This window comes from Chiloscyllium punctatum, chromosome 7 (assembly GCF_047496795.1).
Source record: "Chiloscyllium punctatum isolate Juve2018m chromosome 7, sChiPun1.3, whole genome shotgun sequence".
NCBI lineage: Eukaryota > Metazoa > Chordata > Chondrichthyes > Orectolobiformes > Hemiscylliidae > Chiloscyllium > Chiloscyllium punctatum.
In genome coordinates, this window is record NC_092745.1 from 83,562,993 (window position 1) to 83,575,539 (window position 12,547).

Sequence of the window (12,547 nt, forward strand, 5' to 3'; positions counted from 1 at the left end):
AATAAAGTTCAGGTTATGAGGAAAAGGCAAGAGGATGGCAATAAAATGCTAATGTGGAGAGCTAGAACAGACATGATGGGCTGAATGACCTGTACTGTAACAATTCTGTGAATCTATTATTGATGACAGAGCCTTTAATTTGCTTGGCCTTTCTATCTGTACTATTTCATTTCTTTTTATCAGTGAAAGATGTAGCTGAAATACAACAGATAAATGCTTACCTTGCAGACACTAAAGCAAGAAAGTATGTGACAATGCAAATGTTGCTGTTCATGTTGAACAGCCAAAAACTACAAATTATGTCAATGTGAGTGCCAGCCACAATTCTCTTTAAGGACTTAGTATCTATTGAAAACATTAAATTAGTCCAAAAGTTGAACATATTCCTTCAGTGAGCAGAAGACAGACTATATTCAACTGACCTGGGCTTGCAAAACTCGAACAAAATCTCTACGATTAGATGTGATGCCAAATTAGGCAGCACTTGCTGAACTATCTTCGGTATGTGAATAGCTACATGAACAACCAATTTATGATAATCAATTATATTTATAGCATGGTTCATTTATGCTTGCTAGAATTTACAAGAAATGACTCGTTCTTCACAAACAAAAGGAAAATATTCAAGCCTTAAGCTTGTTAATTTTTAATTACCTGGAGGCTTGGTGACCAGAAGACCACAAGATCATAAGATACAGGAGCAGAATCAGGCCATTCAGCCCATTGAGTCTGCTCACCATTCTATCATGGCTGATATGTTTCTCAACCCCATTCTCCTGCCTTTTCTCCATAACCTTGATCTGGTTACTAATCAAGAACCTTATCTCTCTCTTTCTTAAATATACTCAATGACTTGGCCTCCATGGCCTTTTACTGCAATGAGTTCCACAGTGTCACTATCTTCTGGCCAAAGAAATTCATTCCCATCTCAGTTCTAAAGGGTCATTCTTTTACCCTGAGACTGTCTTTCTGGGTCCTAGTTTTTCCTACTAGTGGAAACATCCTCTCCACGTCCACTCTATCCAAACCCCTCAACATCCTGTAAGTTTCAATCAGATTCCCCCCCTTATCTTTCTAATCTCCATCAAGTACAGACCTAGAGTCCTCAACTACTCCATGTATGAAAAGCCCTTCATCCCCGGGTTCATTCTTGTAAATCTCCTCTGGAAACCCTCCAACACCAGCACATCTTTCCTTGGAGTGTTAGGGACATTTAAAACGTGACGTTCCTGCATTTGTCCTGTACCGTGAAATATATAAATATTTGGCAACATGTCTCACTTTTCAACAATATTCAAATATTTATAAATTAAGTCAAATAAACTTTATGAGATTGGTATGGATCATCTACTTGATTTAGAGATCACAAATAATTATGTATTCTCATTTGTCTTTTGGATCAGTTCTGTTTGCATTGTTTTGTTTTGTCCCTCTGTGTAATCCATAATTAAAAGTTTATCATCTGCTACGCAGGTACTTTAACACTTTACACAGCACTTAAGAATTTACAAGAAATTACTTGTCCTTCACAAACAAAAGGAAAATCTTCAAGCCTTAAGCCTGTTAATTTTTAATTACCTGGAGGCTTGGTGACCAGAAGACCACAAGATCATAAGATACAGGAGCAGAATTACAAATTACGTGATTTACAAATTAATCATAGAATCCCTACATTGTGAAGCAGGCCATTCGGCCTATACCAACCCTCTGAAGAGCATCCCACCCAGACCCACTCCTCTGCCCTTTCCCTGCAACCCTGTATTTCTCATGGCTAATCTAGCATGCACACAACAGCAATTTAGCATGGCCAATCCACCTAACTTATACATCTTTGAACTATGGGAGGAAACTCATGCAGACATGGGGAAAATGTGCAAACACCACACAGACAGTCTCCCCAGGGTGGAATTGAACGCAGGTTCCTGGCACTGTGAGACAGCAGTGATAACCACTAGTCCACCATGCTACTCTTAAAATAGTATAATAATTCAAATAAAGAAAGTGACTAGGATCAATGCAACACAATGTTTTTCAGTGTATTCTAATGTTATATACTATGTAATGCAGGCATTCATGTGTCTTGTTTAGGCATGCCAATTGTCCTTGCCAAGGAGGACGAATCGGTTTTGGTGGGCGCTGCTATTCTAGGAGCATGTGCATCAGGTGATTTTAAATCATTACAGGTATGGTTTAACTGGAAAATTTTATAGCACATTTTGTGATAAAACTGTGTCTTCTATTGGGCCTATCTGCATCACATTCAGATCTATTCAAAACTCCCAGCAAATTGTAACCTCAACATTCAATGCCAGATGGACAGAGATTTTTTTTCTCAAAAACAAGCTATGAAAAATCCTGTGTTATGGCTCTTATCGTCCTTGTTTCTCCTCAAAGTGCATTTATTAATGTTGTAATAAATGATTTCCTCAGTGGTACAACATGTTCAAATGAACTGTTCCATAAAGTGAAACACCAATAGGATATGTCTTGTTTTGCTGTTCCACCCACATTGAATTTCTGATCTCAACAGTACTACAGTGAAGTGGCAACGCTTCCCTAAGGGAAGCCTGTAGGTTTATCCAGCCTGGGTTATTCTAGTGCATTACCCAGAAGGCAGTGACACAGCAAGATATTTAAACAAGTGCCTGGCATACCACCACTTATAGTGTTTAGGATAGAAAAATACAATATGAAAAAGCTGAAGGAAAGGGGTGCTGTTGTATTTTACGTCCTTGCTACAAAAAAATCTTTGTAAGAAGTTAAAAGATGTTTCATTGCGTGATGTTTTCCAAAAGGGAGAAAGAACAGAAGCCCCTTGTGCCTTTGCTGTTTACTGTTACCTGACACCAAATGACATCTGTTGCCCTTCTCTTGTGGTGGGTGCTCGTATCATTTAACATTTACACATGTCCATAATGCTGAAGTGTATTGGTATAAAATCCCAGAGATCATTATCATAGATGTAGCGTCTACAGCTTGCCAGACTTGGCACAGTTTACAGATGCCACACTGCATGTCATGCTTAGTCACAGACCAAAACATGATATCTGACATAAACAAAGAGGGTAATGTGATCTGGCCTGTGCCTTTCCTGTCTGCCTTGTTAAATAAAAGTACAAGCTGTTGAATGTCTTAGTAACATTTTTTTGAGTTTGGAGGAAGTTTGTCATTATTTTTTTCTGGATTCCATTATTTCTGCTTCATAATACTATCTTGAAAAGCCATAGTATCATTTATGGCACAGAAGGAGGTCACTTGGCCCAGGGTGTTCCTGAGAGTTTTCTGTGGAGCAGTTCTACCACCCCCACTCACTGATCCGGTCCCAGAGCCCTCATAGTTTATTTAATTCAAGTACCCATCCAATTTTCTTTTGAAATCATTGATTTTTTCCATCCTAATGGGCAGTCATTCCTACTAATTCCTACTAATAAAATTCTTCCTCACATTCTCCATGCAATTCATGTCCAAAATATTAAATCTGTGTACCTTAGCCCTTGTCAACCAATAAATTAATGTGAAGAATTTGTCTTTATTTGACCATATCTAAACCAATCATAATTGTGTGCAATTCCATCAAAGCTTTCCTCAATGTCCTTTGCTCCAAGGAGACTAACCCTATCTTTCCAACCTAATGGTTTAAATTAAATTAGATTATCTTAGATCCCAAGAGGTTAAGGGTAGAGTATTGGCTTGAAAAAAGGGTTGGCTGACTGACCGAAAGCAGAGGGGCCGGAAAAATGGGTCCTTCATTAATGGGGTGCCACATGGTTCAATCCTCAGACTTAAATTATTTACAATCTATATAAATGAGCTACAAGCAGAGACAGACTGTAACACAGCAAAATTCACAAATGATGCTAAGATAGGTGGGAAAACAGGCTGTGATGAAGAGGTAAGATGTGGATAGGCTAGGAGAATCTGCAGATGAAGTTTAATGTGTATATGTGGTTATCCATTTTGGCTGGAAAAATATAAGGGCAAATTATTATTTAAATGGGAAGCAGATTCAAAGTGTGTCAGTGCAGAGGGGTCCAGGCGTCATTATGCCTGAATCACAGAAAGTGGGTCTGCACGTGCAGTATATGATATGAAAGGCTAATGCAATCCTGGCATTTATTACAAAAAGACTGGATTATAAAATTAAAGAAGTGTTGTTATAATTATATAACATATTGGTGAGATCACACCTGGAGTATTGTGTCCAGTTTTGGTCTCCTTACTTGATGAAGTTACTGGAGGCATTTTAGAGGAGGTTCACCAGATTGATTCCAAGTATGAAAGGGCTGTCGAATGAGGAGTGATTGAATAGCTTGGGCTTGTATTTGCTGGTGTTGAGAAGAATGAAGAATGAAAGGTGATGCTGAATGAGATATAGAAATTGCTAAAGGAGATTGATAAGGTGGACGTTGAACAGATGACCTCCCCTTGTGGGACTGTCTCAAACAAGATATCATAGATTTAGAGTGAGAGGAGGTAGGTTCAAAATGAGATGAGGAGAAACTACTTTTCTCAAAGCATTGTCAATCTGAGCAACTCACTGCCCCAGAATGCAGTGGAGGCAGAATCAATCCAATAGATTCAAGAAAGAAAGAAATATGTTTCTGATGAAAAGTGGATGAGGGGCTACGAAGAGCAGACAGGAAAGTGGAGTTGAGACCAGTATATGATTGACGATGATTTGTCAAATGGCAAAGTGGGGTGGAAGGGCTGAATTGCCTACTCCGACTCCTAATTCCTCATGTTCCTATGGCACCCTTAGGGTGTATCTGCTCTGCAGAATTCAGCAACAGGAAGGAGTTCTATTCCATTTATTTCTAGGTGCTCTGTAATCACTGATTCTCCTTCTTGGAGGTGAGCAGCTGTTACCTTGGCAGCTGCCACAACTTACACATTCTGGAGTTAATTGTGTTCCTGCTATGGGAACCTTACAAGGCTGGCCACTGGCAGATAAAGGTTAACCAGTGCAACCATGGCAGATGACACCATTGCACAACCTCTTAACTGATGCAGAGCGCAGATATAATGCTGCCATGATTCAACTGGGGGCATGGTGGAGCAGACGATAAGCTTCTGAAGATGAGGTTCTACTACTTTGGTCCAGTCTGGGAGTCCTCCGCAATGTACTGTGGGCAACATACATTGCATTATCCTGCAATGCTCAAGTGGAGCAGTCAATAAAATGATGTGCTAGATGCTGAGGAACTGGGAGACCAGGAGCAGTTTTCTGAGGAGGAGGAAGCTTGGCTTGTGCATGACAAGTCTCAGCAAATCAGCTGCTGCAAGCCAGACAGGCCTTGATTGTCACTATTTTCCAGTAGATGAGAGATGGTTGCAACAGCCAACCTTGGATTGTAAAATTGTCATTGTTCAATACATACGCAATTCATTTGTACTCTGTCAGCAAAATACAGTCTCTATTTTTAATTTATGTTCACATCTGTAAATAAAGAATCCAAAGATCAAGCAAGACATCATAGATATAGAGTGAGAGGGAGGGAGGTTCAAAACGAAGATGAGAGAAACTACTTGTCTCAGAAGGTTGTAGAGGCAGAATCAATCAACAGATTCAAGAAGAAATAGATACGTTTCTAATGAAAAAAATCTTTGAATTTGTTTGAATGCTTGTCTGTATATTATGATCTCCCATTAGAATCACAGACTTCCTGCAGTGCAGATAGAGGCCACTTGGCCCATTAAATCTGCACCGACTCTGTACCCGTAATCCCACATTTGCCATTGGTGCCCACCTAATCTGTACATGACAGGACACTACAGAGCAATTTTGCATGGATTATAATTTTTGGACTGTAGGAGGAAACCGGAGTACCCAGAGGAAACCCAAGTAGACATGGGGACAATATTCAAATTCCATATAGACTGCCACCCAAGGCTGGAATCAAATCCAGGTCCCTGGTGCTGTGAGGTAGCAGTGCTAACCACTATCCCACCATGCCACTATTAGACATTATAAAATGCTGGGCTACAGTAGACATTGAGGACAGAGTAGCAGTGACTTAGAGAAGGTGATAAATTGGGATTTGCTAAGAGCAGGTAAGCTGTGTTGCCTAGTGATTATACTGTTAGCCAGGGCAGCTATGTGGTAGGGGCAGCATGCATTGGGGATGCTGTACAATGATGTTGCTTGTGAAGGGCAACCCGAAAATGCATGACCAGGTGTTCAGCCAGGGTTTAAAGATTGGGAAAACCACAGTGATGTCAGTCTAGCCCATATCGTGCGAGTGGCAAGTTTTTCTGCGTATGGTTAATGGTGGAATCAGGCTAGGACCGCTCTTGAGGGATGCCATAGGCAACTAATGGGGTGAGTTTCGTAAGGTAGTGCAAGAAAGCTTGCTAGGCCTCACAGAGAGCCATGTATGAAATTTGATGAAATTGACATAATTTGAACCCTGCTACTATACTGAATATAGAAAAACAAACACAATGGTTAGAACAAGCAAGGTAGGAATTGTATTTCCTTTACAATTTTCTGCTCTTCCATCCTGAAAAGATGATTTTTTTTTACCGTTCTACATATGTCACCAAATCTGCATGACTTAATCCAAGTGGTCAGTGAGACCCGAGACTATAATTGGTGGTTGGATCTTCTACTAAGGAGAGCACTGACTCAATCCCATTTTGTCTTTATCTGACATTTTCAAACAGAACTTTCCATGTGGGGGCTCATAAGAAATAGTAAACCTACCTACCTTTCCTACCTACAAGTCAGACTGTTGAAGCAAAGAACTGCTTGGGGTCTTAAGTGACTTTGTTTTACAAGGTCCTTTGACCTTGTTGAATATAGTTTCTCTGACTTGCAAGGATATAGCATCAAATTAGCTTGATTCCATAGAAAATTGATGTTCATGAGAAGGCAAAAAATATTTTAACAACCTGTCTTGAAATTATTGCACACTGCTAGTCCACACTGTGTGTGCTAATGTCAACATGGGTGTTGGTAATGCTACTGTGTCCCATACACAACAGCATACAGCTTGAAGTCATGCACCATTGGATATTGTTTCAACCCTGACACATTTGACGTAGCTTGCTAAATAACACGGGCCACAAAATAAATCTATGATTAGTCTTGAATGGCACTGTATATGAACTAAACACTGTTTAAAAAGTGTAACCCTATTATTTGAGCAGAGTACTGTTGCATACACAACCCTGTGAAAAGCTTTGTCAAAAGAAAGTTAAGCCTAGTCTGAGAAAAATAAATTACAGACTGAGCAAAAAAAGAGGGATTGACCTTGTACTGTTTTCAGTGCAGCCTAACACATGATCATCTTATTTTCTATTTTTTTAACCTCTTCAGCATGAAGCAAGACAAAACAGCAGGGAGAATTTCATAATAATAGAAATTCCAGAAATTCTAAGGAGTGGATATATCTTTGTTGCATTGCTTGTTATATCAGTCATCATATTTATGTGTTTTGTACATTGTTACTGATATTATGTTTCATTGAATTCCAGGGTAGAGGAGATTGGTTTTCAGTGTTCAGTGATGTGTTGTAAGGCCTTATAAGCTCCTGATCTCAGAGGTGCCACTGGCTAATGTACATAGAGGTGCATTAGCTTAATAATGCAGAGAGAAAATAAATCTCACAATCTATGGAGAAAGAGCCAAAATTTGTGCATCACTGGCTAGCAATCAAGATTAGAATTCTATCCTTAACCTGAAACTAATAGTTGGAATCTTTCTACTGCTCTGATTGTGACCAGCTAAGTTTCAGTAAAATATTCTAGGATGTTATTTGTAACCTACATCCTTATTATTTATAAAATGTTAAAAATCTTTGCAGCCCTGGAACAGATCTGATCAAGAAGGCCCATGCCTTTGTTTATGATTCTCTCAGCCTCTTCATGTAACTTTATCAACAATATACATTCCCACCTTTTATTTCATCCTATCAACATGTTCTATTCCTTTCCCTGTCATATATGTAGCTAGCTTTTCCTTAAATATATCCATGTTTTTCAGTTGCTCCTTGGGATATTTATTCCATCTTCTTACTATTCACTTTATGAATAATTTTGTCCTGAATTCTCTGTTGGATTCATTAGGGACTATCTCATATTTATTCTTATAGCTAGCTCACTAGAATTAGCTGTACCTGCCAGGATATGATCTAGTATCTTTATACAGTGTAAGTTGGCTGGTTGATTTAAACCACTATAATGCAGGTTATCTTGTTCATCCTTCATCGCAAAGATGACAATGTTCATTCGATGTTTGGCAGAGATTTCATGGGTATGTAAATGACTACAATGGCAGATCTGGCCCCTAGAGGTTCCTACTGCAAACAGGATGGGATACCCCAGATGATGAAGTTTTGGGCGAGATGCTGATTTGGGATTTCCATTTCCTGTATTTTCTCTCTACTTCTGACATGTGCTTGATTTTGAAGGATCACTGCACTATTTTACATTTGGTTATGTCAGGTGCAATTGTCGGCAAGCTTCTCCTAGGGCTAAAGTTGGTATCAAAACTTATGTGTCAAAATAGCAGATTCTTTCGATACAGGCTATGGTCAATTTAATAGCTTACAACTTTGCATACATTCTACATTCCACTTTCTCAAACAAAAATTTTGTACAAATTGAACTTTTAAGAGTTTGCATTTGCAGAAACAATTCTGTAGTATCATTTCATAGCTCTTCTGGTGAGCATATTGATGTACCGACCTTCTTGGCATTGTTACACCTGAAGGAAAAGTGAGTTCAAATGTCATTTTGCTTTATTTTCAGTCCTGAGGTTAAATTAAGGGAATATAGGGTGTCTCCATTATAGTGATCTCATTGACTTGGCTCACTGTGCTTGTTTATGTCTGGCTCATTGTTAAATGCTTCGTTCTCCATTTGTGTTGGTTTGACTTCTCATATTGAAGGCTAGGAATGACAGCAACTATAGTATTATCTCATTCTAGATTAATACCAAAGAAGGCAGAGGGCAGTCTTACAGACTGAACATAAAGCTTTAGTTTAGAATAGTTGCTACTTCAACTTACTAATGCTGGTTGACTGTGCAAGAGAACTGAATCTCATGATGGTGCATTACTTCCTGTAATGACAGACAAATTAGCATAAACATACCTTTAAATACTTATATGTAACATTCTAACAAACACACTGTCAAAACAGTGACATGCATCTTGCACTGAATGAGCTTTGAAATTTTAATCTCAGATTGCTGTTGGTCTAGCATAAATTGCCATTCTGATCAGTAGTTCTATCTACTATGTGGAAAGAAGTGAGTAAAGGTCCAGAAATACCATCATAAAGGTCTCACTTGATTAATTGATTTATTTTCTAAATTTTTCAGCTCAACACATTATTCTCCACAAAATTGCCAGAAACGTGAGCAAGTAATGACTCAGCAAATGCAACAGGGCATGTGGGACCTTGGTGAATGACAGGATCAACATTACATCTCCTGAGCAATTAAACGAATGGATTAAGAAATAAATAGAGCAAGGCCTGAGAAAGAGAGTGAATTAGAGTGGGCAAATTCAATATCAGATACAAGCAGATAAATAAAATGAAGGGAAAGAAGTGTTGGATTAAAAAGGAAGATAAAAGACAGGAAAGTCATAACACTTTTTTTGGTATGTGAATTAAAATCGCTAACAGTAGATAACTTGAAGAAATAAGAATCTACACTTTTAACCATTCACTTCATGGGCCTAAGAGCTTGCTTGGAAATCGTTAACGTTATTACACAATTAAAAGGTACTCTCATGTTGAATGCTAGAATTTTTTGCAGCATACTTCAAGGGTAATTAATATGAAGATCCAGCAACTTCATGTCATAGAGTCATAGAGATGTACAGCATGGAAACAGACTCTTCGGTCCAACTCATCCATGCTGACCAGATATCCCAACCTTATCTTTTCCCATTTGCCAGCACTTGGCCCATATCCCTCCAAACCCTTCCTATTCATATACCCATCCAGATACCTTTTAAATGTTGCAATTTTACCAACCTCTACACTTCCTCTGACAGCTCATTCCATACACGCACCACCCTCTGCGTGAAAAAGTTGCCCTTTAGGTCCCTTTTATATCTTTCCCCTCTCACCCTAAACCTATGCCCTCTATTTCTGGACTCCACCACCCCAGGGAAAAGACTTTGTCTATTTATCCTATCCATGCCCTTCATAATTTTATAAACCTGTATGAGGTCACCCCTCAGTCTTTGATGCTCCAGGGAAAACAGCCCCAGGCTATTTAGCCTCTTCCTATAGCTCAAATCCTCCGATCCTGGTAACATCCTTGTCAGCCTTCTCTGAACCCTTTCAAGTTTCACAACATCCTTCCGATAGGAAGGAGACCAGGTCCAGAATTCCAAAAGTGGTCTAACCAATGTCCTGTACAGCCCCAACTCCTATAATCAATATTCTGACCAATAAAGGAAAGCATACCAAATGCCTTCTTCACTATCCTATCTACCTGTAACTCTACTTTCACGGAGCTATGAACCTGCACTTCAAGGTCTCTTTGTTCAGCAACACTCTCACGGACTTTACCATTAAGTGTATAAGTCCTGCTAAGATTTGCTTTCCAAAAATGCAGCACCTCGCATTTATCTAAATGAAACTCCATCTGCCACTTCTCAGCCCATTCGCCCATCTGATCAAGATCCCGTTGTACTCTGAGGTAACCTTCTTCGCTGTCCCTTACACCTCCAGTGTTCATATCTAAATCATTTATATAAATGACGAAAAGCAGTGGACCCAGCACCGATCTTTGTGGCACTTCACTAGACACAGGCCTCCAATCTGAAAACAACCCTACACCACCACCCTCTGTCTTCTACCATTGAGTCAGTTCTGTGTCCAAATGGCTAGTTCTCCCTGCATTCCATGAGCTCTAACCTTGCTAACCAGTGTCCCATGGGGAACCTTGTTGAACGCCTTACTGAAGTCCATATAGATCACATCCACCGTTGTGCCCTCATCAATCCTCTTTGTTACTTTTTCAAAAAACTCAATCAAGTTCATGAGACATGACTTCCCACGCACAAAGCCATGTTGACTATCATGTAACTTATTGGAGGTTAAATATAAGATAAAAAATTCACAAAACCAACATCAAAACAGTGCAAATTATCTAGAAACTTATGATGATTTGCAAGTCACTAGAGATGAAATCATATAGGGGACTGAATACCGTGGACACGGCACCATTTGTGCAGAATCATGCAATATTTACCAAACCCTCAGAATCCTCATGGCACCTCACCGATCCACTTTCAGGATGTTTTGGAAGCACAGACCTGCACTGCAGGGTACATTAGCAATTTGAATTGACCAGCAACTAGCACCGAAAGGCTGCTGCAAGGACACTTTGTGGGTAGTGACAGGAACCCAGTTTACAAATTGGGCCAAGTTGCACCTTTGGTGGTTCTTTGGCTTTTTTATTGCCCACCTGCATGCTAACAGCATCCATGCTTTGTCATGCCATAGCATGCCATGTCTGCTAGCTCATTTGTCCTTCAGCCAGAGCCTAAAGGCTGTCATACTGTTATATTCAGAGGTTGAAGTGCTCTTTTAAGCAGACACTAGCAGATTTCTTGTTAGTTGGGATCTGTCCGAAGGGAGGAGGAATCTTGCAATATACCACTGAGACATCAAGCTAACACCTACAGCATGTGCTGGTTGCCCGAGTTACAAACACACACCATGTTTTTTCAACAAAATGGTCACATGGAACAGCGGATGGGGGCCAGGCAAGGATAGGCAACCAACAGTCTGGGCATTCCAGTACCATCAATCACATTCACAGTCCAAGGGTTTGAATACAATCACTTGTCTGGTTGGGCCAGTTACTGTCAGGGAATATGTCCGACTGCTGTCCAGGGAGTGGAAAATGGTCAGTTCTGTAGGCATTCCCGGCATCATTTGTTGTTTTCGAAATGCCAACTGCAACAGGAAAATGGCTGGGATAATGCCAGGGTGAATGGAGTCAGTGTCAGTTTGATGTCCAAAAACATGGAAGACACATCTGCTCGACGCTAGGACATGGAAATAATAAATACATGAAGCATGTCTTTGCAAACTGCAGCTACATTTAATTTCTGATAATTTCTTTGACAAGTTTGGGAAGATACACTGAGAGATCTTGTTAGGCCTCATGCAAAAACATCCTCTCAAAAAAATCTAATGCAAATGACAATTCGCAAAAAAAAACGGAAGATTGAGCCCTAGGTATTCCTTTATTTCCACAAATTATTGGCCAATTTTTTACATTAATAGCACACCATTATTTTTATCAGTAATTTTTGTGCCATGGTATCATGTAGCATCTTAATAGAGTTAAATTCAGTGCTCTATCCATGGATTATTTGTCAGTTATACCAATTTAAATTTGTTATTATTGTTTGGAACATATTTAACTTACAGGTTAACTGCATAATGCCTTATGATCAAACATTTTAATGCCCTTCAGAATGCTAGAGATAAGCTTTTGAACAGTGTACTGCTTTGTCACCCACCTGTTCTATTAGTTATTAACCAAGGAAGTTGAATTAAACACAAAATGCAT

At 39.4% G+C, this 12,547-nt stretch overlaps 1 protein-coding gene across 5 annotated transcripts in view; it reads left to right on the forward strand.

The window, feature by feature from the left end:
* The window catches only part of fggy (FGGY carbohydrate kinase domain containing), a 364,543-nt gene that overhangs the window by 314,217 nt on the left and 37,779 nt on the right, over positions 1 to 12,547 (forward strand). For 2 of the 5 annotated variants that reach the window (XR_011961146.1, XM_072574222.1), the window contains one exon: positions 2,089 to 2,183. The exons of the other annotated variants lie outside the window; for them this stretch is intronic. Coding sequence is in view for 1 of the 2 variants with exons in the window: in XM_072574222.1 (XP_072430323.1) it covers positions 2,089 to 2,183 (95 nt within the window). In the remaining variant the exon portion in view is untranslated. The remainder of the gene's footprint in view (positions 1 to 2,088; positions 2,184 to 12,547) is intronic. 5 annotated transcript variants of the gene reach the window in all.